The sequence below is a fragment of the Neopelma chrysocephalum genome, unplaced genomic scaffold (assembly GCF_003984885.1).
Source record: "Neopelma chrysocephalum unplaced genomic scaffold, ASM398488v2 Primary Assembly neopelma1_23, whole genome shotgun sequence".
NCBI lineage: Eukaryota > Metazoa > Chordata > Aves > Passeriformes > Pipridae > Neopelma > Neopelma chrysocephalum.
In genome coordinates this window covers 2,492,520-2,518,779 of record NW_020897691.1, presented here as the reverse complement: position 1 = coordinate 2,518,779, position 26,260 = coordinate 2,492,520, and the positions used below count along the sequence as shown (strand labels likewise).

Here is a 26,260-nt window from a genome sequence, read left to right as displayed (position 1 = left end):
GTTCTACGGGAATACTTATATATTTTGTCTCTCTTCAGAGTTAAAGAAGCAGAGGAAGTCTGCAGGCAGAAAAAGGGGAAGTCACTATACAACATAAGACCAAAACATGATTCTGGAATTGTAAGTAAAAATTGTAGCAATGCTTCTGTTCCCATTACTTTTTCTACTGTTTGCTCTTTGCATTTTATAAGTATGTTATTCTTGATGTATGTTTTTGTTCTGGGTTGTTTTTTGGTTTGGGGTTTTGTTGTTGTTGTTTTAATGTTTAACATTTTGATTAAAGGAGTTAGATTAACAAACTTGACATCTGCCTGTGAATATTACTCCACAAAATAGATGTAGCACAAGTAAGATCAACATATTGTTGCCCCACCCTACCAATCTGTCTTCTTCCCAGTCTCGGTGTGGGAGGCACCAAAAGGCAAAAAGGCAATTCCAGTCCAAGTTCATTCAGTCTGTATTCTCTCTTCTACAGTTACAACATGTAAGGAAGAATTTTGACAGGTACACATTTTTCAAGCTGGATCACTGTATCAAATACTAGTGGCTTCTGTTCCATTGATAGGGATTTGTTTGGAATAGAAACCCTAGAAAAAGATAATACTGTGCTTTCACCATTCTGAAAACAAATAACTTCAGTGATACGAGAGGAGTAATTCTGGTCATTCAATGAAACCTTTCCCCTGTGATTGTCTAAGCACTGCTAGGATCATGGCTGATTTTACTGAAAAGTAATATTCCTCTAGTGAAAAATTAATCTTGCACCTCACATTTAAATGATACCTGTAGCAATTGGCCATCATTTATATTTATAAAATATTAGAAGATTTTTTCATGTGTCTGTGTCCCTGTCCACACCCCTCCTTCCCACCATGAGACATGACTTAATTCTTTTGTGCTTTGTAGTCATGGCTATATTACTGTGACAAATCTTGGAAATGAAGCATGTGGTAATTTGCTGCATTCTAACTAATATAATCTGACACAGGAAGAAATAATATTGCATTTATTATTTCTTATTCTGATTGTTTAGTGAAAGTTGGCTGTGGTTAGTGCCGCAAGAAATGTAAATGAAGTACTAGTTTGGTAAGGAATGATAAACTACATTTAATCAATTTGATTATAAAACAGATCAAGATGTTATTAAAAAAAAAAAGTTAACATTGTTTTGAATTTCTCCATCTAACTTATATCTTGCAGTATATAAAGACACTGATTTATTTTCTTTTAAGAAATAACTATTTGCTTAATTATTCCTGTATCATTATTTGCACTGAAACAAGGACTTTCAGTATTAGAAAAATTTGATGAGTGAAAAGGAAAGTAAACAAAAATATTTCACAAGAAGTGTATAGCTGTAGTCTACTTCAGTTCCTTCTTCAAAGGAAGTTTATTTGTGAAGCAGTTCTACAGTAACTATAATTGATCATTAGGATATATATTTCTATGCTTTACATAGCATAAGTGCGTGTAAGATGGTTTTATGTACACTCAATTCCTCTTTTTTTTTTAAATTTATTTTATTTTTCAGAAAGCAAAGATAAGTATGAAAATCTGAGAGAAGAAAAGCAAAAGCCATGGTTACCTGGTTACCAAAACTCAACATGCTTGTGGGTGGGGAGTGAGAGGGAAGGAAACTACATCATCCTGATCATTTGCTTTCTTGACTTTTTTAAATTTGCTTTTTGTTCTCTAGAGTTTTCCACCAATTGATGTGTTATTGTACATTCATTCACGAATGTAATCACTTAATGGAGTGCCCAGCAATAGACTAGGTATGGACTTGAAACACCTTCCCTGTACTCTGTATCTCCTTTGCCACTCAAAAATGATATTTTGTAAAGTGTATGGTATATTACAAATAGGCCAAGTCAGCATGCATAAAAAGCAGCATCTGCATCAGTTCTGAACATGCTGAAAATTGCATTAAGTTGAACTTCATAAGAATGCTACTTGGTACAGCAAAACATTTCCATTCCTACTGGCAACATCTAACACAAATACTTCATGGCACTGCACTTAGATTAGGGAAAGAAATGTTACTTCTAGTGAACTGTTTGTATCTGTTTCATGTTGGCATTTGTAGTTTGTATTTTGAATCGTTAAGTGCTGTTTATACAGTATAATCAATGCTTTCCCAACTTGTTTGGTTGCCCTCCATGACTAAATATTTGTGGAACAAGATGTTTACTGTAACTATCTTTAAAATCGATAAGGCAGTATACTTTTACTTCATCTTTTGCCAGACAGTGAATGCCAGGTGGTATGGGGGTCAGAAATCCAGCATTAAAAAAAAAAAAAAGAAAAAGGAAAAAAGAGGTGAAAAACAGAAAAATACAGAAAAGCACAGAAGTATGATAGAGAGTATGAGAGATTTGACTATTATAGTTTGTTAATACATAAAGCAGCTAATACTTTTACATGAGCTTTAGAAGATATAGTATAGTTTTAACTGCTGATCACTTAAGTCAGACAGGCTTTTGGCCACATGTCCATGACTTCCCTTCTGGAATTAGCTTTACAGTTAATTTAAAACTCCTTTAGCGAGCCATTAAAAGATGCACATGGAGACAACATTTATGGAAAACAGTAGCCAATTCTAGTGACTGAACACAGACTACCAACTAATTGACATCAATTTCACACTTAACAGAATTGCAGACACTTCCTCCAGGCTTTGTGTCCCTGACTAGGAGGTTAATGATTGAACTCTACGACTTAGGGCTTCCATTTTAGACCACGAGTTTAATTCCTATTTGCAATCCAGAATTCACGGTATCAATTTTGATCTGCTCAACTGATAACAACCCCTTCCTCCAGTCCTAATTTAAGAGCCCCAAACCGATCAGTCTGATTGATAAAGTTTTTCTTCCAAAGCGCATTTTTCCTAAAAGCAGACTCTGTGTGCAACTCAATTGGATGCACATGCTCACAGCTTTGGAGCCTGAAAGACACTGGGGTAAGGCAAATGAGCTCTAACCTGCTGGGTTGCGTTATTCCCTGTCTAATCTAGCACGTCAAGAGACATTCCTAGCTGTTCAGAGGCTAGTATATCCTACAGGGTGTCATAAAGGAAGTGCAAAATATGACCTCAGGAATCTGTTATTCTTTGCATATACCAAGCACTAGAAAAGATGGTTTTTTTCACTGTGTGAAAAGCAAGTCTCCTGTTGCTGACAAACCTACGTGAAATTCTGTACTACTAATAATTTCTGGCAGGGATATTAATTACCAAGAACGGAGTTCTAAAATTTTGTTTTGATGGGAGTAACATTACTATTTGGGGAAGAGAAAATAAGAGATTATTTGCTGTTACGACTAACTTATGGAAAAAGAAACTTTAAAAAATAAAGCTATTTTAATGGCACTGATTCAAATCCATGTTTGTATTTATGTAAACAATAGTCTATTTCCTCCTAACTTTGCTCCTAAGTGCAAGGATACAGTAGCATGTTTTCATTTGTAGCCTTCCTGTTCTCTTCAGTACCTACAGTATGTATATTACTATACTAAATTAAATAACAGATCGTCTAACAAAGATCACTATGTGCAATACTGTATTTAGTGTTTCTATTCCAATTTTTTTAGAATGTTAATTTATATGAAAATAAAAGGAATAATAATGAAATAAGTGCCTTCTCTCTTCACTCTCCAGCTATGCTATAGTTTGCTACAAACCATTTGCTCCCTAAGTACCACATTCCATTCAGGCTCCTGTGATCAAGGAAACACTTTTGCGAAGGGATCAGAGGAAATGGGGCTTCTCTTTCCTTGTCTTTTGAAAGGATAGTGACAGGTATTCCCAGTTACGTGGGAGTAAAAAAAAAGGTAATATATTTTCCCCAGGTGGTGGTAGCAAGAGCTTCAGTCCTTTACTCAATCAGACTATGCATCACTCACTTCTCTGGCTTGTGCATGCTGTCCAGTAGTGCATTTGGCTCAGGTTTGTAACCTGTTCTTACTAACACTGCTGAAGTAACAGTCTCAAGAAATTCTTATTAGGGCAAAAACATGCATTGAAAAGTTATATCCACATATTATAATGCCTTTTTATATATGTGCGTTATCCAGCAACCTGGTAGGATGGTCACATACATACATACATACACTTTTCACTGGATCTCCAGCACAGATGTTAGAAGATATTTGCAAACCTCAGTCTCTGAAGAACAGTGTCAAAGGCTGACTGTAGCTCATAGGACCATGTTATGATCCTAAAATGCGTGCTGCTACATAGATTTTTCTCTTTGATGTTACTCAGGCCCAATCTATTTGGTTGAACTTCTTTCTCTTTTATATAGCTTCTCTCCAGCCTATTCAAGCTTCCATGCAAAGTAGCCCACTATGTTCAGCACCACAGTTGACCCACGGAACATCCAATGCACACCACCAGCACAAGTTTCACTTCCACTCTTTTTTTTTTAGTGGCACACTCAACTTTTTAGAATTCTGGACTAATGTTCTTTTGTTTGCTTGTTTGAGTGTGTTCTAAAGAGGTCGGATACCCCATGTTTACTGCAATCCCCCCATTTACTGCAGCATTAACCCCACTACACTTTGAGTTGGCTGTAATCCAACGAGAGTTCTCACAGACAAAATTCTGAGCTTTTATTGATCACCAAGACCACATATTGGTCACTGTTACTTAAACAAATGCAGCAGCAAAAGAAGGACTTTCATACCTGAGCAGCAGGTGTGACTTGCTGACAATAACAATCTGGTTTTTTATGAGGAGCTAAGAGGATTCATGTTGTTTTGCTTGCAAATTAAAGCCTTTCAGAAGCATGATACTTTGTCACATCATGACACAGTAGTGGTTAGCTTTTTTTGTAGTACCTTTCATCATCCCGAAACACTTTCAAAACTTAGTTAAGTATTATCCAACGGTGGGAACGGGAATACAATTAGAGGCATCTTCCACAGACTGACTTTTTTCTTGCCCAGTTTTTCAGTGATCGGCTTAAGAAGTTGGAAGCAATTATTAATTTCATTGAGAGAAGATATAGCAAGTCTTTGCAGTTTTTGCAGACTCTAGGTTAAAAGGAAAGCTGAGTTTGTGACAAATCTGTTAGTTACTTGAGTTACACCAATTTTAAACTGCTATGGGAAGAGTAAGCAAAAACTGATGAAGTTGAGTTTTTCCGAAGATGGTGCGAACAGGTCAGCAAAGGGAGGAGAGAGAAAACTGTGACCCACACCATTCAGGTCTGCCACCCACTAATATGATTCTCATTACAGAATAGGTTTTCCAAGTCATTCTCTTGCTTATGACAGATCCATCTGTGCTGTACCTGTACCTGACACTCATCCAACCGACTTGTAAAAGCATCCAATGGTAAGTCCATTGCCTAAAAAAAGTAACGTAAAGTAACATATTTCTGAAGATAAAGGGTCCCTATTGAGTCAGCACTGTTTTCTCTGCTTCCCAACCACAGCTCAAATTTAAGCTCTTAAAAAGGTCATTTGCCACTCACCCTAAATCGGGGCCCTGCCAGCATGACAGTTCCATGGTGGTAGAGCTAAACATTCACTGTCCTCCTCCTTCTCCTGTCCTGTAGCAGCACTCCACTTAAAAAAACTCCACTGACCTAAGGCTTTTTTCATCTACTCAGAGAGATTTGCCTTGCTCTTGAGATTGCTTCCACAAGGGGGAGATTTTTGGATAACAACATATGTCTCTGGTATGATGGTTCAACAGTCAGGCAGCAAGAGTTTTAAAAAACTGGAGCTGGAGTCTAGGCTGTGCCTCAGACAGTAGAGGTTCAGGTGGATGCTGGGCAGTGAAGCGACCTGCAAAGCAGAAGACTGGCCAAGAGACAGCTGGAAATTAGATGAGGTTACTACTGAGCTCCCTTTAAGCCAACTGAGGCACAAGTTCTGAGCAGGGCACCCTGACCACACTTTGGTAGCTAACACAAAGCAAACCACTAATTTCTCAAAAGCAACAGCTATGAAAAAAAAAAAAAAGGCTCCAAACACATTGATTCACTGAACTGTGAGAGGATTTGGGCAAGAGATGGGCAAGGAAAGAGAGTAAAGGGCTTCTGCAGGTGTCAGAAGTGCCATAAAGGACATAGCCCTCCCTTGCTAGTTATAGTGCAGGTGCTCCTGCTTCTTTCAAGACCCATGACAGGCATCTCTTCTGGTCACATGGAGGCTCATTCATCCATGTGACTACTCCCTTTCATCACAAAAATTTTCCTTTGAGAAACTGCATTTTCTCTGGGTTGGAAATGAAAAAACCCCAAAACACTTCCCTATATTTGGAGTGACATACAGTGTACCCATTCAAGAGCCAACAGCAACCATTAAAGCTCACCTATATCTTAAGATATACCTTTTTTTTTTTTCCTTATGAGTAGTATGGTGCCTGTTATGTAAGGATCTATATATACTTTAAGCAAAACCACTTAGGTCAGGGTAACAGTTATATCTCTTACCACAAATGATGCTGGTGTTTCAGCCAGTGGTGGAGTTTTGCTTGTCTTGTCATTTAACCAAAAAAAACAGAATTTGTGCATGCAAAATCAACTCCAGAATCTAAGACTAGTGCATTTCATTTTTCCTTCTTGTCTTGCAGGTACTTTTGTTAGGGACAAGGGGAGAAGTAGTTAGGTTTTCCCAAGCTATCAGAGTGAGCCATCATTCACCTGTATTTGGGAGGTTGAAAAGGAAGATGGAGCATATACTGATTAGAGAGCAGTTGGACACAAGCTGTTGAAGCAAAACACCTGGATGCCATATAACCCTAGAGTAGCTTTATTATTTAATCTATAATTTAATAGTTGACCTATAAAATAATTACATTATACTTAAAGCATTTCTTCATTTTTTGTTTTCATTTATAAAACAAGAATTAAATACAGTTTTAACCATTACAAGCTCAAGTCAGTTTTTACATAAACACAGCTCCTAGAAGGAGCTTTAAGCTGCAGCATATTCATATTGCAAACTGGTGAAAAACCCAGGCGGGGCATAGCTTAAAGGTAAAGATTCTTGCATGTTTTTCTTAACTGAATGTACTAGGGTGCTTTTCTCTCTCTAGTCCAAAATGTGTGACTTTCAGTTTGTTCCTTTCAAGTGGAGACTGGGATCCCTGAAGTCTTAGTAGACCGTACTGCCACCTTCCCCCTCTGCACCTCACCCACACCAGCTCTCTCAAGCCTAGACGGAATGGTGCCCATCCAGGGGCTGGCAGGATGCCACAGCACAGCAGTTACAACCCCTAAAGCATTCCCTGTGTGAGGAGTCTCCCTGTGCACTTCTGACACTTTGAGAGATCACAGCAGAAAAGCAACGTCTGTTCATGTAACAGGGCTAATAGACTCGACCAATCTCATCCTGCCCATGCCAGTCCCTGTAAACCGCTTGGTGAGCTCTTGCAGAGATCAGCCCTGAAAGCCTCTTAGAGAGGCCTGTCACATAGTGGAGACCTGGGGCTCTGAAGCTCTGGCTGGCGACAGTGCTGAACATATTAACTCCTTGAAGCGGCTGCATGCAAAGAAGCTGGCGGGGAGGGGTTCCCACAGCAGGTTGGTTTCACTATATGCAGATGCTGAACTGTGAGACATGCATCAGGGAGGCAGTGTGTCCTTTTTAATTTGTAAGCTTCAGACAAATGAGAGCGCATGGGCTTTGGTTTGGGGGAAGGGGCCGGTTTGAGACAGGATTTTAATGCAGCTGGGACTAATACAGATGAGAACTGCAACAAATGGGATATACAGGACATAATAAACTCCATCAACTAAATAACAACATAGTATGATTTAAAATGAACTGCAAGCATTCACCAACACTGATTGTGCAGGTCTCAAAAACTTAGTGCACCACCAATAATGCAGCAATCACAACCTCCTCTATCCCTGCTCCCACAGCTGTGACCCATTCCAGTGGCACTGACTGATGGGTTTGTCCTTTAATGCTAACACATTATCATGGTTTCCAATCATGAGAGAGACACCACTCCCAAAACTCAATGACACTTACATAGCTTTTGTATTCAATTCAGCAATGACCAAATTTTGTCCTTTGTCCTTGTGTGACAGTGCTTTTATACCTTAAGGGAAACATCACTCCCTTAAGTGTTCTCAGCTCCTTTCTCACTATCCTCCCACCTTCCCCAGTCTGTGCAGGCATAAATATAATGTTGTAAATGGATGTTGTCCTTTTTGGAGTAAGAAACTCACACACATATCTAACATACAAAAACCTACAGAAAGCCTAGTAAAACCATGTTCATTTTAAGCCAGGCAGCTGACCTAGCAACCGAGTCTCTTAACATATTTTAATCTCTGGCATATTCTGCCACAAGGAAAATATACATGGCTAGGTCTATAATACTTTAAACAGCTGTTTACTATAGCTAGGTTACAAAATAAACACTGCTGCAGAGACCATGTGTTCAATATACTCTAACCACAACAGCATCAGAACCCACCCTCAGTCTGCTCTGTGGTCACTGTGGCTGACCCAGTGCCTCGCCCTCTTCTCCTTGCTTCTGATCTGCTGTTCAGACAACAAGCCCAGAACCATTTGTCATTGCACAATTGAAGTCGTCTTAAGAAGCTAAGTTTCATTGGAAAGTCTCGCTTTTCACACATTGCTCCTTGTTACTCTCCCTCACCTGTGTCCCCCAGTCCTGGGCAGAACCCCAGCACTTCCAGGTGAGAGAAAGAAGCTCCAGACCAAAGCACAGGGAAGGTGTTCTCAACATGTGGAGGGAACTGGAGTGTAGGGCAGAGGGCTTTACTCCACACAGTGGAAACATTTAATGCTGGATTCAGCCAACTGGTCACTTAGATCATCAATCCCAACTTCTGGAAGCCTGCTCCATGCCAGAAGATTCAACTGCCAGATGATATTAAAAATACAATGAAACTTTACGGTGAAGTGCCTAACACAGCCCATTAAAAAGCATTATTCCAGTAGGCAAGTGTCAAGGAGCCTTTCCTTGCTGGAGAGTTGCCTCCTGAAAGAAAACAAAACACAAAAAAAAAAAGGAAAAGAAGAAACAAACCAACAAAATGGACAGTCTGCTCAGTGGGAGAGACAGCATAAATCTGACAGAGGCAACAACAAGCAGCAGCTATATGCCTGCTCTCACAGTTTGCCTGAGTTCAGATTCACAGACATGCATCGGCACTGCTTGACCTTCTGAATTTTCTTGAGTCGGAATGGTGGGTCCAGCTCAGGGCACTCCAGCTGCACGGTCGAAGAGGTGACCTTGTGTGGCTTGCAGAAAGCACAGGACTGAAAAGACTCCTCCTCCTTTTTCACATGCCGTGGGATGTAGAAGGAGTTGCACTGCCCATAGCAGAAGCGGTTGATGATGGTGCGGCTGATGCAGCCCTCCTCACTGACAGTCTGCCGCAGGGGCTGCGTCTTGCACCAGTCGCTCTTGAGGTACTTCCTCTCGGTGACCACCAAGGCCTCCTGACTGGAGGCCAACACCTCCTTGTTCAGTTGATGCCTACGCTCCGAGTGGTTGCTGCTGCTGCCTTTGTACGGAGAGGGAATGGCACCTGCAGGGCGGTTTTTCCTGGTGTCTGTTACTCGAACCAGCGTTGCCATCAGAAAAACGGACAAGGCAAATTTCCAAATCATCCTGCAATGGCAGCAGAAGTCACTGTTAGAGAGACACATTTTCAAACAACAGAATTGTAATGGAGTTTAACTTTACCCATGCCTTTGGAAGAAGTGGAGATCTTATTGCATTTGTAATCCTATCACTTTTCCTAGGAGATTAGCACTATTCTAGGGTGATTACTTACCATGAAGAGGCCAGGCCCTTTGGAAAGTCACATTGCTCCCTCTCAACCCCCAGAAATTCTCCTACTTGCTTTTTCCCCACAGGGACACTGCTGCTTTGATGGCTGAAGTGGTGGTTTTACAGAAGCTTCAGCCAGAAAGGTTTCCTCCTTCTCTGTGAAATCCTGGTCCAAATAGCTAGGCAAACTCCTGGCTAGCAAAGGCTCAGGAGGCTCCTGACAATATGGTAATAGCTGTTTTGGGGATGGCAGAGGAGAGGGGAAGGGAATACCAGGTCACATAAAGTGAACTCCCATCTGCCTCTTCAGCCCCCGAGACCCAGCCCAACCTCGTTCCACACAGAAGTAGCACGGGGTGTCCAAAAGACTATTTTTATTATTTTAAATTGCTTCTGAAGTTTCTTGGGGCTTTTATGGCACTTACAGGCTTGTATTTGTTGTCTTTGTGGGAGGCCAAAAATTTGATGGATTTATTTTTGCAGTAAAAGGAAATGCTTAAACACAATTTCGAGGACTTCACAACTGCAACGCCTCTTGGGCAAATGGGTTAAGAAGGTCTGTAAACATGAGAGGATTCAATATTTATTTTAGATGTTAAGGAATAGGGTAGAGCATGATCTGGTTGCTAAGTTGAAATAGTCAGCCAGTTGGCAAAAATATTTTTTCCTGCGGTTTTCTATTAGGTATTCTTGTTCTGTGGAGCATCTCTTACTAGCTCTTGTCCAATTCATTTTAGTAATGTGTCTCAAAGCACTTCCAGAATATCACAGTAATGTACTAAATCTCCTCATGAAGTCAATGCTCACCAGTGAACTGCTACAACTGATTTGACAGTTCATTTCATATCATTCTCCCTGGGAAAGAAGAACAGAGGGTCTCTACAGTGCCAGAACTGGGTGCAGCACAGAAGCTTCCCATTTGGAGGTAAGTACATTTCCAAGTCTTTCTAAAAGTACTCTGCTCCCCTTTGTTCTTAATGGATAATTTTTTAATAGCATACAGATGAAACACTCATTCCTCTCTTCACAGTAAAGCTTCAAACCAAGAAATGATTTTATTTTTTTTTACTTTAAAAAGGTGCCTAGACAAAAAACTACCATCAGACTGGTAAGTATAATGTCTAACACTATAGACACTTCACATGTTGCATAGGTACTCCTGTCTGGAAAACGTACCATTTTCCAAACAAGGACACCAAGAGATAAAAAAAGTGTTTGCAGTAAAGGTGCAAAAGAAGACAACAACGGTGTTAACAAATGCTTCTCACCTAATAAAGCAGGCCTAATGTATTTAACTCCTGTGGAGATAAAGAGGAGGAACTACTGTAGCAGACTAGGTGAGATAACATCCCCTTAGGTTATTTTCTAAGTCTATAAAATCCCAATGCCAGACTTGACTAAGTTTCTAAGGGGAGAATTTTGAAGTGCTGAAGAAAAGGAAAGTGCTAATACAATAGCTGTGAACAGAGGATGTTCCGATGCAGCGTTAAATTTCATCAGATTGTGTGCTTGAAACAGAACCACCTTTAAATGGAAACAAGTATTTCTAAAGTTCCAAAAAAGCTCATTCATCTGCAACCATGCCATCTGCCCACTGACACCCACTGTAGCCATGGGTACTTTAAATCAGTGGCCTATTTTCACACTGCTTAGCATTCAGCATGCAAGTCCAGAACTTTTGTCCAAAGTCTTTAAATGAAGCAAGACTACACTTGGCTTTGCTGGCAAGAATTGTCGCCAAGTCCATTGGATGTCAACCCACACATGCAGGCCAAAACCTAATCAGGTAATTAGTTTCAGTTGAATATAGTGTTCCATGCCTCCTTTCAAACTGTTCTCATGTTATTCTGCACTGATGGCTGCATTTCAGTAGTAGATAAAACAACTGATCCCCACTAGTTTGTGTTTTATACAGAAAGGAGAGGAAAAAAAACACAGTTACAAGCCTACATCTTCTAGAAAACAACAGAGACGAGCTTTTCACAAGATGCCTTATGCCACATTTCTCAGGCATACTCTTCTACTCTTCTCTTGAAACACAAGGGATATTGCCTCTCCAGTCTCATTTCTCTGATCCTGGCATAGCTCAGGTCCAGAAGCACATCAGAAGCAGAGATGCACCCTTTCCCCCATACCTTTCTCTTTTCTTGGGATGATTTTACAGGTTTTTTCCAACCTTTATGTTCTGTGAAGCCCTGTCTTACCATACCCACCCTTTCTTATCATAAAAGGCAAGTTGAAAAGACACATTTCCCTTTTGTGTCAAGGACGGGGGTCAAGTAGAAATCTTATGTAGGAATTCAGGAAAGCAGAGAACTCAAAATCTACAATACAGAGAAATATTATAGTAACTTTCTAATTACTGAAATGGTTTTATGTAGACATGGAGAGCCATGCAACAGAGTAAGCAGGATTTGCTCAGTAAGTCTATGTTTATAACTAATAAAGTATTATTAATCAAAGCCGCTATTGTAAGGTTATAAACCAAACGCTGCAGTACATGTCAGCAAGTACTTCTACAGACAGGTAGGAACGCACCACTCATTTCTCTCATTGATCCTTATCAGACTTGAGCCTTAAAATATTTACATAATAGAATAATAATCTACCTTACACTAGCAGGTCAAATGTGCATTCTGTCAGATCGTGGAATTTCTAATCACAGGGTTGCCCTTTACTAGCCTGCAAATCACCCCTTTCTAAGCCCTGGCACACAAATCCCCTATTCAAGCAAGTAAGGGTGCAAACAAGGTCACCTGGTGCCAGCAACTTGCCAAGGACTCCATATATTTATGGTGCTCACATGCAAAGAGAAGAGAGACCTCAGTACTCCCAGAGAATCAGAACATTTTGGCAAACTCAATTTGAATGCAAAGCAACATGGTGAATGCTATCTGTCTGCACACAGAACGGGATGAGAAGAAACACAAAACGTACTGGAGAAGAATCTGGCTTTTGGCAAGAACAGGGCAGTTCTGCCCTACTTAGATGTAACAAAATGGAACAGCATGTGGCTGAGACGATGCAAGCAAGAACTGCCTCAAAAGTCCAATGCCTCCACAACTTGCACCAATGCCAGCCTGGGCCCCCCATTCCTGCTGCACTGGGGTTCCCATGGCAGAGCCAGTGGAGACTCCTGTGTGACAGTTTTCAACTTCTTCAAGCATTGTTGCCAGCTCCTGCCAGTTCCCCCACACGCCTTTTTTCTAGCACGTGAGCTGAGAATAACTTAACCTTAGACGAGATACTCAACAAGGCCTGGCTGCACTTACATTTCACATGGCAAGGATTTTCTCCTTGAGATAAGGAAATCAGCATCAAGTATGAGTTCATAAATTCATCAAACCCAGCATGATGGAGCTGAGCTATCAGGTACCCAGGAGTATAAAAAATCCTTCTTTTGGCCAAGGAGGCAAGAATGCCAAGATCCAGCTCTGTTATTTGCAGAGGTCAGGGCACTGTACTAGGAGGGGAAAACCCAGGATCACTGTCTGCCCTTAGCTGTATTTCTTCTTTGTATGCAATTACTGTGTAACATAAAATATCTACCAAGGCAGGCTCTCTCCTGCATATGACCTTCTGGCCCAATAACTCATGTATTCTTGAAATTAATCCAGCTCCAGAGCAAGACAGAAAGTAATGTAACCCCAAAAATAGCCTATAGTTTTGTGGTTAGGGAAGTTCTCTCTGAATTGGAGCATTAGATTTGATTTCAGAATTCAAGGGCATCTTTTTCGGAGAAGTCCCCCAATGCAGAAGTGGGTGCTATGGTCTGAAAGACAGGGCAGAACTTAACAGCAGTGCCCATCTGTGCTGAGTGACTGCTCTGATGTTTCCTCTGATTTTCAAAGTCATGACCAGTTTCTCAGCTGAAGATGCAGTTTCTGACTGGGAATTCCTGTTCTGTAGGTCAGCCTACTTCAGAGCTGCAGGTGGACAGAAAGAAAGAGGGATGTAACTGGAAGATCACTGTGATATTTTATGTTAGCTGCTCAGGAAATCAGTAGGTGTGACACTCATTTGTTTGCTTTAGAATTCACACCTACAAAGCACTCAGCATTATCAGTATTCCTGGAAACATCCAAGTCTCTGATACAGGTATGACACAATCATCGCTTCACCAGGCCCTTCTGGAGGGAATTCAGAAAAATAGTCACAGCCAATTTTTAATTATTTTTTTTTAAAGCCCAAAAACCTGCAAAACCTGTCTTGTCATGGAATTTGGGAGTCTACCTATTCAGCTTAGTCACAGTATGGATTCATGAGGAAAAAAATTTAGTACTATAAATCTATCCTACATGTATCAAAAGTACCGTAAGAGCCCATTACTGGGAAGATGATAAACAAGTTCAGAGATTCTTTTCGAAAATTTTGAATTTAGTTAATGGCTGAAGAGTTTCCCTTGGAAAAGCGATTCTCTTTAACTACCAGCAAAAGGCAGGTATTACAGACTAGATTAAATCAGGTCCATTTCCATAGTATGATGGAAATCAGATGGCCACATCTGACCACCTGCATCAATCTTTCCCAGGTTCCATCCTGCAAACTTCAGAGACACGACAGCTCTCCTTAGGGATCCCTCTTACCAAAAATTTTTCTAGTCCCAACCTATTTTCATATTTGATCTACTCAGATAAAGAATCAGTCATATGTATATAAATGTTGTACTTGGTTAGTTCTCACATTTAAGATGGGACACAAGAAGTGTTCCTTGAAGACAAGCCAGGCAATGGCTTTTCAAAGAATTAAAACTTGGCTTTAGCAACAGATATGGGAAGCCAGGAAATATCAGATTCTCTACCAGGAAGCCAAAAATGCTATTTATTTAATTTATTAATGGTTAGGCATGATTCTAATGGTACAATGTTCACATAAAGACCATAATAAACACTCATCAGCCATCCTTGTGCAAGGGAGGTATTTGGTGCTAATTTTTCTCTTTCAAGTATCCTTTGGAAACTATTTCTCCCATGTCTCAACAGTGTCAGCAACAACTGAACACTGTACTGCACCTCTTTTTGCAGAGACATGGGCGTCTTATTAAATCGTTCTATCATTAATAGATTCTCATTACTAAATTGCCAAGACTGAGGCCACAACAACAAAACATGAAGGAGGCAGGGGAGACCAAACTTAAAAAAACACAGAAAACACAGTACTGAAGCTAGGATGTGTTATTCAGATATTCAGATACAAAATCTCTGCATTCTGGCAGTAGAGTTACCATGTACTAGGGGTACCAAGAATCAGTCTCCAAAATCAATGCATGCAACACCAAAAGCAATAATTATTTTAAAAAGAATAATTAATACCATTAGAGGCAGAAATTTTTCCATTCTTGCCCTCTAAGAACCTTTTATAGTGATTTGAAAGAAAGCTATTTTCTTGCATCACAGACTAACAGTAGGTGGTAGAGGGAGCAAACATTTCTTTCAGAAGTAATAAATTCCTAGTTTGGCTGGCTTGGCTGGAGATTCTTCCTCCTCTCCATCCTTCCCTCTCCTGCCCACCAAGGAGATCCATTCTTCTCTCTCCCTTTCACCAACACCTATACACCAGCGAGCCAAGCATACCCACAGGGAACACCACGAAGCTTTGAAAGAACCGGGAAAGGTCTTCCTGCAGGCTAGACATCTCAGGAACCACATTCTACAGTGAGGCTCTTGCTTTGTTTTTGACAGGGGGAGATGGAGCTGCGTTTCAATGATCCCAGCCTATGTTCTTCAGGAGAGGACAACATTTCCCCCCTAATGTCAGAATTTAGAAGTTCTCCTTGTCAGGACAGTTCCTGAAGACACTAAATTTAAAATATTGAAAAATATACAAATCAACAAAACCAAAGTATGTAGAAAAATACAATGGTGGGAACAATCTATGCTAAGATAGAGCTAGTTGAAAGGATGTTGCATCATATTAATTTAGCTGTGACTATAGATTTTCTAGTTCCAGGAGCTGTGCAATGTGCTCTGGAATGACCCTGCTTGAGCAAGAAGGTTGGACCAGATGACACACTGTGGTTCCTTCTAACCTTACCCACACTCTGTGATTAAATCCATGATAAATACCAGTGCTTCCCCAAAGAGACACACACACACATATAATAGATGCAATTACTAAGGTAATCTCCCAACTAGAAGAAAATAGGGGAGAAAACTGCTACAAGGTTTGTTGGTTTGGATTTGGAGGAATTTAAGTGTAAATATTAGCCAGGTAATACAGTGAAGCAAGACACTGTCAACTTCATATTACCTTGTATTTACTAGTAGCAAAGATTTGATTCCACAACTGTGTCAGCCTTTTAACACAGGAAAAATAAGATAAAGAGAAGGAACAAAAGCTGCAAGGAATGTAAAAGCACTGTTATCCTATGGTAGCTCAGGAATGCAGCAATGCCATTTTTAGGGGAACAGGAACACACAGAACTCTGACTGAATACTAACAGGTAAATGGACAAAGGGTTTTTTTTTAATATCGTTATGATTAAAAGTCCTAAATTTCATTGCTATTTCAGCTTCAGGAACTTGTGGTTTTAGAACCAACCACAGACAAATGTCTGCCTGGTGAGCAATGTGAATTGTCCCAAGCAGAGTGAGATGTCCTACTCAGAAGTGTCTGGGTAGTCATCAGTACTGGCAGCATATGCAACATCAGGGAAAAAAGGAGGACTGGGAGGAGGGAAAAACCCACAAAATAAAACCAGATTTCTGTTAGCTGTCCATGAGGTTGATTTTCTTTCTCCCAACCTGGTTTTGAAGAATGCTACAGTCAGGGGGTGGAAGGAATAAATAAAACTCCTTGGATACAAGGAGAAGAGCTTTTTTGGAAAGCACCTATAACTCTGCTATGCATCTCAAAAATGTCTCTCAGCAAGAGGGAACTAAGTTCAAAAGATACTTGTTCTTCTTCTTAGTGTTGTTCAGCTTTTAAGCACGAGATAGAGAGCCCCAAATAGGCAAGTCAGTTCTGTTTGCACATGAACATTTTGTCCAGCAAGCAAAACCAGCCTACATTTAATTTTATTCCTCTGTGCAGAAGGCAGCTGGTACACTCCCATTTGGGAGCATTTCATTTAGGAGAAAACAGCAGATTCTGCCCTTGGGAAACTAAAAACTAAATCTGAAGGGAAGCGGTCACTTGAGCAAATGTCTTCATTTGTGACCATCCCTCAGCCTGTTGGAAAGGAGGACAGTCAACACAAGAATGGGGAAAGTTCAGCATTTAAATACAATAGCTCATTTCATTGCTTCCTCACTGGAGAATCGATACTACAAAAGACTATTTTGCAATGAGTAGTCTCCATTATATTTTTGTTGTTTGCATTACAACAGAACATAGAAATCTCAATCCAAGACCAGTGCCTGACTGAGCAAGACAACTTTAAATGTTTGTAGACTGACTCGGTGATCAACATATGGCAGGACCAGAACTGAGCTCAGAGGGGAAGTGAGTTACTGGAGGTCAGAAATTGACTGAGAATGAACCATTTCCAACATCTTTCAACTGCACGGCATGGCACCAATGCTCTTCTTTTTGCTAAGCAATATGGATTTGTTACCCTCTGGCAAGCTTTTCTTTAAAAAATTATACTTTTGTAAATGAAAATTGGTTCATATGAAAATTTCCAATATAGTTTCCCTGAGTTTTGATAGAACAGAGATGGAGTTAGGAGCTTTATGGCTTGTAGCTTCAAACAACACACTGCTTCTAGAACACACAGCTCATATGGCCCACAGTAAGAGAGAAGATCATTAATCTTCAATATATATTCATTACTGTCCTTACACCTCTCCAAAAAGAGGGCATTTGGATGAGTTCTATTCTAGAACAAAACTGAGATTTCTGAAGTGCTCAAAAGAATTTCCGCTTGCTTCTCTTAATGGTCAGAAAAATGCCATTACTTCTAAAAATCAATGGGTGGCCTGTAATCTTGCATATAATAAACACTAGGTTAATCAGCAGAGAAGTAACATTTAAATTTTCCAGATTTTCTGGTAGATTCAGATAGTTGTATTCTTTCAGACTCTCGATTCAAGATGCTGTCCTCAGTCAACACATTATGACTGAAATGGTCATGTTCCTGTTTGAAAAATCTAAAATGTTATTGATGGTCTAGTATTCATATTATGAACTTCTGTAAGCCAATATCCTATTTATAGAGCTGAAAAACACAGATGGTTCAAATAAGAATTGCTCTTATCACAATATCCCGCAGGCTAGTCTTTCTATTAGGCAGTAGGAAAATCCCCATACACACAAAATTTCAGCTATGTATCCCCACTATTTTCCAATATGTCCCTTGTAAGAGCTGTTCCAGCTGTATTTTCATAAAGTTGTCCTAAAAATTGCATATATTTATTCCTTTGAACATTTTTCATTTAGATTTACCTCTGCTTAAATTTACCTGCCAAAGCATCAGTCCTCCTGACTAAAACTCACAGCAGTTCTGGGGACAGAGTGCAGAAGACCTATGCTAATGAGCAAATAACACAAGAATTGACCCCATTCAGCCTGTTAGCTGCAACCAGCTCTACACCATGCAAAAATGTAACGAAGTGCCTTACCAGAATTATTCACAGCAAAGCACTTTTTTCTCCTCAGTGAGGATAAATCTAGGAAATTCTCTCATCCTTTTTTCCTTTGGTTAACAAGACGCACATACAACACCTCCTCACAATAAATTTTTTTTCCTCTGCCAAATTTCAAACAGGTTGGACAGCAAGGCAGGTTTGAAACTCCTAGGGTACACAGGGAGGTATGAAAAATATTTCAGGGAAGGGGACAAGGGGAAACAAGTCAATTATATCACAGTATAGAATCACAGGATGTGTGAGCAGTAAAGAGGATGTTTAGGGTTACTGTGATGGACTGGCACATTTTGCACACCCATAGACAATCAGAGTTCATGAGCTCTAATGTTCACATGCAATACAAGACACCTTGAAACAATGGTGGGTCAACTCAAAGTTTTTAATACAGTCTCTTGCCCCAGGTGTAAGCTGGTCCAAAAGCTAAAAACTTATTTGTGCTGCACCATGTATCAATGGAAGCCAGGCAGTAACAAATCACTGCTGCACTCTGTGCATGGTATTAACCTTGGATTGATCCTGTAATGTTTTTGTTCATAAACTTACTTGGAGAATTACAAGATGTTTTATTCTTTCCCTAAGAATGAGGTTTCTGCTTGGCTCACTTTTGCAGTTACTTTTTCTGGATTAACTAATGGCCCATCAGAATCCCTGTTTAATTACTTTTGTTTCAAATGTTCGACTCAGCTGTGGGCTTTGGTCTGAAAGGAAGCCTGTTCACTCAAGCTCTTGTATGAAAAAATTCATGTATGCAACTGAAATGCAATTCAAACCTGTGAGGGCTGAAAAGTGCAGTAAATGCATGCCCTGATGGATTTTTTTCTGTGTTTCTGCAAGCCTATAAACAAAGATGACATTTGGAGTTCAAAACCTTCAGAGTTACATGGCTTCCTGGATACTCTTGTACATGCATCAGTTGATGTCTTGATGCAAGTTCTTCAGTTTGGAACTATTTTGACCCTTGTTTTCAAGTTGTTTTGTAAGATTAAAAAAAGGAATTTTCATTTATTTCACTACATGTCTATTGATATTTCCAAACTGACAGTAATGTTTATGACTGTCATAGTTATCAAATGAACCCAAATAAATCATAGCAGCTCAACAGAAGTACAGAACTTATGAGTGTCATAAAGTCAGGAATACAAATAAAATTTTAATTAGATATGCACTATGAACATAAAATGCCAAATACCTACACACGTTAATATCACTTTCTAGGTATATTAGAAAATGTATAGCACACAGAATGAATGGGCAAATAACCCTTTATGCACTGTTATTGGCAGTGTGTATCACTTAACTAAAAGTAACTAAAAGATGAATTTTCAGTGAAATGTTGCAGGATGACTTGTAGCACAGGAAATTTCACATAAAAATACTGGAAATTTACTCTATACCTACGACTTCACACTGATAGTAACACCTGGCTGTCCCACATCTATGTTCTTGTGGCTTTGATTCATGTTCAGATCAGTGATCCTCCCTCCATCATTACCCAAAGAATGTAAATATTTGCTCTGTCTGTATTCTGGTTTACAGACTTGGCCCATTATTGAATATGAAGGATGTAATTCAATCATAAAAGATCTGTTGCCATGTGTAAATTGGGATCTTATATTTTATGACTTAGGCTTTGCAGAGCAGCCATCTTCCTACTCACCTCCCTCTCTCCTTGCTCATGACTGAATTATAGTTCTGTCTCTAATTGAAGCCTACTATTATTCTATTTTTCTTCTGCTGAGAGGAAGACCAGAGCTATCATTCTGAATACACAGCAAGCCACAGGAGTCTGAATGAGGTACTTTAATGACAGGTCCTCCTACACAGCACATTTGCAGTCTTTCGGCTAATTAATTTGATTTCCTTTGTCTAGACTAACATAACACAGCAAGTTATGCTCATTTAAAGGAAGATCGTTAGCCTTTCAGTTCACTCCAAATGAGGAAGAAAGAAGAGTCAATAGACTGGAATCTGGGGGAGACTGACTGACTTTGTCAGTGACTACACCATTGCTTATGTTTTCACTTGATCAAGACTTTGTCTCCAGGAGAACCCGAGACAGCACTATCATCAGAGGAGAGACTATAATCAAAATCAGATATCATTGGTATGTGCATGGCAAGGCAGTGGCAGTTACACAGAAGGGTTCTGTCTATGATGCACTGCAGTCAGCAGCTTTCTTCCTGGCAATCACTTGGCATTTGCTGTTCACAGCTCCTGACATCCTCAGAGGGCTGAACAAACACGTAATTAAAAATACACACAAGCTGTTTTCTTCAGACTCCCTTCGTAGGATGAAAGGAGATTCAGTAGTGTGCTGATAGACTAGTAAACCAGAGGCAAAGCTAGTAACAGAGTTACTCCTCACTATTTGGTAGGTGAGACCTTCATTTGGCAGTTTTGACAATGGTTGAAGCTGTGGAGCTGGATGAAGTCTCAGAACTGAGCTGTCAGTCAAATACAGAACTTGGGAAATGGAGCGATGCATGATGAACAGATGAACAGACTTGGATTTGAAAGTTCAGCCTTTTGAGTCATGTGGGAAGATCCAATTTTAATACCCAGCAAGAAAAGTTACAAGGAATCAGACATCATATAGGTGCCCTGTGGAATGGAATGAGTTCACACATTTCTTAACAACATCAGGGAAGAACTTCCCCTATGACAAAAGAAGAAGAAAGGAAGCCCACAGGGGCAATCACCAACCCTTTCTGCTCACACATACACAGAAAAGTGCCAAAACTCCCCTTCTGTAGATAGTTCAGGGCCGCTTCTATCCTTGTCACCTCAGTTGCATTTATAATTTCACAGCATCAGAGGGGAAGGATTCCAATTTTTCTACTTCTTGGCTTAGGGGTTATTTTTTTGGCTCATAGTAACTGGGTACCCTCTTTACTCAAACACAAGCAGAAGATAAACTGCACCTGGAGGCTCTTTATTAGCTTATTCTGACCTTGGGTTTTTACAGGGTTTGGCCATAAGCCATTAAAACTGTGTCACCACAACTCAGGTTTGAGTATTTTTCCATTATGACGATTTCAAGCTCAGCAGAAGTAGACAATAAGTAAAAGGGAATCCAAAGATTCTTCTCTTTGGCTCTTTCAGAAAGCTAATCTCAGAAAGGTCAGGGAAGTATCTTGGAAAGAGTTAGCCAACATCTAGCTATAAGTTTCAGCGTGAGATCACAAGCTCCATTTCTCTTCCATATCTGTTCAAGGGCTCTTCCCCAGCTCTACCTTAGGCGGCTCTTTCTTGAATCCAGAGGAGAGAGATGACACTTTTGGTAATCTTGAGTGACCTCGTGCTTCTACACAGAAGAATATACCGAAACTCCACTTCATGTCAGTGTTTGATTGGAGTAATAAATTTTCCAAGTGAAGTGGCCAGGAGCTTCCCTTTTGACATGACTACGATGTGAGATACCAGCTAACATCTCCATATGTGAACACTAAATGCAAGACTGATTGTGAAGAGGGGGAGCAAGTGATCAAAAAGATTGTTCATTCAGGGTTTGGGTTGGTTTCTTTTCTCTTATTACAAAGTAGTCAGAGAACATATACATTACAGTTTACACCATTTTTCTAATCCTAACCACTTAGTGCTGTTTCAAGAAATTATATATATCATACTGAAGCAGCAAGAGAGATTGATCAGCTGAAGGTTTTGGTAAAGTGCTTGTAATGGCTCAGCAACCAAATGCCATCTCCGCTGCTTGCTGAGTCCCATTGTAATTGATTATAGCCATGTAGTTGACTCTGAATTTTTCCTTATTTTCCCTTTAAAGAAGTGAGCAAAAATTGGTTTTAAGATACTTTCAATGTAAAATTATTAAACATTAAAAAGCCAAGAAGCCATTTCACAGAGTTAATATGAAATATATTTTTGTCTCGGTAATGGGAAAGCTCTAAAAATGCATAAATCAAACTAGGACCTTCAGGTATTTCCAGTCTAAAAATGTCCATATCTCTTTCTGTGAAAAAGTAACTTTGAAAAAAAAGTTTTGGTCAACACTTCTGAAAACTTTAATTCCCGTTGTGTGAAGAGACAACAAAAAGTTTAAACTCTGAACTCTTGGGGCCCAGTTGCCACAAGTCATGTAGCATGATGGTCCTCATTGGGTCAATGATAACCACATCCCCATGGGATTTTTTATGCTTGTATTTTGAAAGAAGGCTCAGCAAAGAATTTGGCTTAGGAAAACAAGACTGTGCTTCCTCTTTTCCCTAACTTAGTTTCAGAACAACAGCTTTTGCTTTGAGTGATTATTTCAGCTTCTGTAATTCTTCTCCAGCATAAAATAATAGAGAAGATTCATATGTATCAGATCAGTAATCTGGACAGCATAAGAATATGGCTGGTGTCAGAGCAACAAAAGGAAAGGGAATAGCAATGAGGAAAAACACTATCAAAAATGTACCAAGCAAAGGCAAAGCTAAAAGCAGCTCACCTGTCTGAAAATCTGCTAACTTGGCAAAACTCCTTTTTCTCAGAGGATCCTAAAAAGCTCTTAATTAGGGCAAAGACTGAAGAATATTAATTGACACTTGGCAAAATTCTGCTCATTAAACACAGAGGGATATTTTTGGGGTTTTTTCTTTCTTTCCCACCCTCAAAATCAAACAATTTGTTTTTTAATATGAATGACACAAAAAGCTACATCAAAGCAAGTGCACACTTCCACATCTACATATTTGTTATAATGTTGAAGGGGAGGACTCCTAAGCTTACCTAAAAAGAAAAAAAAAAAAAGAGTGTTAATTAAATTATTAAACTGTATAGGTTTATAGTTTAAGCAGAATATGCAATGCCACTGCAGACTTGAATAGGAAAGGAAGAAAGAGAGGCACTTTTAAACTAATAGAAACAGGCCTAAGAATGCAAGGTACTGAGTGGATTTACAGCATAACTGTAGAAAAGACATAAAGACCTCATCGAGATAGTATAATGAGGTCCTCTCTATGACTGTTCTCCACCCCCCTCAAAACCAAAATGTTGTTTGTTTAAAGCTGCTTTCCAAATCCATGGCAAAGTATCTAAGAGAAACCAGATATGAGATTTTAGAGACACTACAAATAGGTGACGGGCACATACATATCACTTGAATCAATCTGAGCAATCCATAAAACACCTGTTCCCACACCTACAGAGCCTCCAGTTTTATTTTGGACTGTGACATTGATTATGTGTCCATATACCAGTGCTTCTGCAGAGTGCTGAGGTGTACAACAGGGTAGGTGGTGATGCTGTCTTCGGCCACTCGCACAGAAGACAGACAAAGCTTGAGAGTCTCTCAGCAACTCCCTGTCATCCCTGCTTTGTCATGTGTGTTTCACATACAACCCACCAACATCACTGAGTGGAAGATGAACAGCATGAACTCCTTCCAGTCATCCAAAAATGTAGCCAATGAGGTATGCTACTTATCTTTCTTGTAACCAGCCTTGCAAAATGAACGTCTTTATGAACGTAAGCTTATGGTTTCAGTAACCACAGGAACTAGAAATAATTTGACTCACATAAAAAAAACCCCAAAAACAAAACACCACAAAAAACCTCAGAAAACCAAACCCAACCAAAACAAAACAACCCTCTAAAAAAGTTAGTGGGAATGCAGAAAGCATGGAGAGGCACTACCCATACTGTACAGCTGAAGCTGGGTTATTAGGTAGGGAATAAACACAAAAAATCCTGGGTCTGAAGGGAACTACAATACCATATCCACCATATTTTGATGTGATTAGGCTTTGTGGTACAGAGGGTGAGGTCCTAATTAAAACTCCCTGAATTTTATTATCCTCCCTGACACATTTAGAAGATCATTATAGGTTATATAGGTTTTTGAGTCCAAATGAAAATAATCACAGACCAAAAGAATTAAAATCTATGCCTCTTTCCCTCAGTTTTATGTTCTGATTAGAATACTCCAGGATGTGAGTTCAAATTTATATTCCTGTTATATATAGTCCTCATAGAATAGAACAATTCCACTTCAGGTAAAGTAATGGTACAAAGAAAACTCTGAATCTGACCTTGGGAAATAATCGAAACAGCAATCAATGTCAGCTGGATATATTTCTGGCTGCAACCCATGCCCCTCTGAAATAAAGCTTAAATCATCTCACGCTGTCACTCAGTCCGGGGCACAGTTTGGGTCCTTTAGACTGTGAGCCACAGTCCCTCTCCTCCTGGAATCACCTTCCTCCCAGAAAGAACACAGGCATATCTGCAGCCACATAGTCAGCAAGACATGTCTGCAGATCCAGTCAAAAAGGAGGTTTTTTGTGTTCCCTGCAGGATCAGTGATGCTGCTGGGCCCCCCTCGTGCCAGTGCTGGGCTGCTCTGCCTTACCAGTGCCAACCTATGGGCAGGCAGCCTCCAACCAGCGGCCACGTCACACCCTGATACTCCTTCCAGACTGGGGCCTGGGAACACTGTCACCCAATTTACCTGTTTCAGGGTGGAGGAGGCTAATGTAACTGGGAGGGTGTGGTTGATAAAGGTGGCGTTGACAGACAGAACTGCATGCTTTGGCTTCCTACAAGAAATGCATGGTCCTTATATCTAAGTGGTTTGATGTTAGTAGTACAGTCTGTACCAAAGCAGTGAGAAGAAAGAATAACAACAACAACAACAACAACAACAACAACAACAATAATAATAATAATATAGAATGTGATAAGTAGTACCATTTCAGATGCCCAAGAGCATCTGAAATATGTTTGTTTAGGTTGACACATCAGAGACAGACCCTATGGTAGATGCGTATTCCTCCACAGTGGCTGCTGGAAACCAGATGAGAAATGTGGTGTATTTCAACCGGCACGTGCCGAGGCAACCAGCTCTCCATCAGAACCTCATTCTGCTCTAAAGACTCAAGGACTTGATTTTGGCAAGTGTCTGAAACATTACAGTTCTTACTTATGACTAGATTTCCAAAAGAGGTATGCACTGTTTGTCTCAAGTCCTCAATGAATATGGGGTACTTAAAAAGAGGATCTTTTATTTTATCTTGAAAATGCGCTCTGCAACTGTGGTGCAAAACTAAATATTAAACATGAAAAAAGGAGCATGAAAATATTCTTTAATTTCTCTATCCTACTGCCTGACTTTTGAGTGTCCTGCCTTTTAAGTGTAAAGGTTTCTTCCGCCAAGAAGGTTTTAAGTGATTAAACACAACTACTGGGTACACTGTACAGAAATTATCTACATGATACATGAAACACTGATGCCTTCTGCTTCACTCTTTCTCCATTAGCCATTTGACCTCTCACATCCTCCTTGTCCTAACACCTACCCTTGCTGGATTCTCCACAACTGATTCAGGATCTAGCCCCGAAGATTGTGGCAAGGTGGCTTGCTCTTTGTGTGAAGATGCTATGTACCCCTGCATTTAGTGAAATTCAAAATTAAGCAAAACTGAATTTCAGGACAAACAAATAAACAAGTAACCTTGTTTGGCAAAAGAAGTCAGAGGAAATACCTTTCCAATCTCTTTCCAGGTAACAGACATGCCACAACACAGAACCAATCTGCTGATTCATAGCTTGAAAAAAAAGATCTGTCAGAAGTTAAGAAGTTATAATGCATTTTGAATGCAAACAAGAATGAGAAAAACTTAAGTTTTCAGGAGCATTCATTCAGCAGAAGGCTGAAACCTCATCTGATCGGGTGAACAGCACCTGTTCACTTGGTCAGATACTGTTTCTCAGATGAAGGCTTCAATGCCAAGGAGCACCAGCCTGTATCTCTGCCACCCAGTCAAAGGGTACAAACACCACAGTGACTAGCCATAAAAAGGGAACAGGTCTTATACACAGAACCTGTGCATTAAGTTTCTCCCTTGTTACTGAAAAAAGGCACCTTCATTCTCCAAAAGCCTGGATGATTTTGAGAAACACGTGGGCTAAG

At 39.9% G+C, this 26,260-nt stretch overlaps 2 protein-coding genes across 5 annotated transcripts in view; one reads left to right on the top strand and one right to left on the bottom strand.

Annotated features, from left to right (window-relative positions):
- FMN2 (formin 2) overlaps positions 1–3,628 on the top strand; it is a 185,651-nt gene extending 182,023 nt beyond the window's left edge. For both annotated transcript variants that reach the window (XM_027684504.1, XM_027684496.1), the window contains 2 exons: positions 39–120; positions 1,532–3,628. In XM_027684504.1, coding sequence (XP_027540305.1) covers positions 39–120; positions 1,532–1,558 — 109 coding nt within the window. In that variant the 3' untranslated portion in view covers positions 1,559–3,628. The remainder of the gene's footprint in view (positions 1–38; positions 121–1,531) is intronic.
- Positions 3,629–3,976: 348 nt separating this feature from the next.
- GREM2 (gremlin 2, DAN family BMP antagonist) overlaps positions 3,977–26,260 on the bottom strand; it is a 41,137-nt gene continuing 18,853 nt past the window's right edge. Inside the window, exons 1-2 of one of the 3 annotated variants that reach the window (XM_027684531.1) lie at positions 22,799–23,056; positions 3,977–9,604 (exon numbers count right to left, since the gene is read on the bottom strand). In XM_027684531.1, coding sequence (XP_027540332.1) covers positions 9,100–9,603 — 504 coding nt within the window. In that variant the 5' untranslated portion in view covers position 9,604; positions 22,799–23,056 and the 3' untranslated portion in view covers positions 3,977–9,099. Of the gene's footprint in view, positions 9,605–10,191; positions 14,266–22,798; positions 23,057–26,260 lie in introns of those variants that run through there. The other 2 variants (XM_027684521.1, XM_027684512.1) reach the window with 2 other exon arrangements.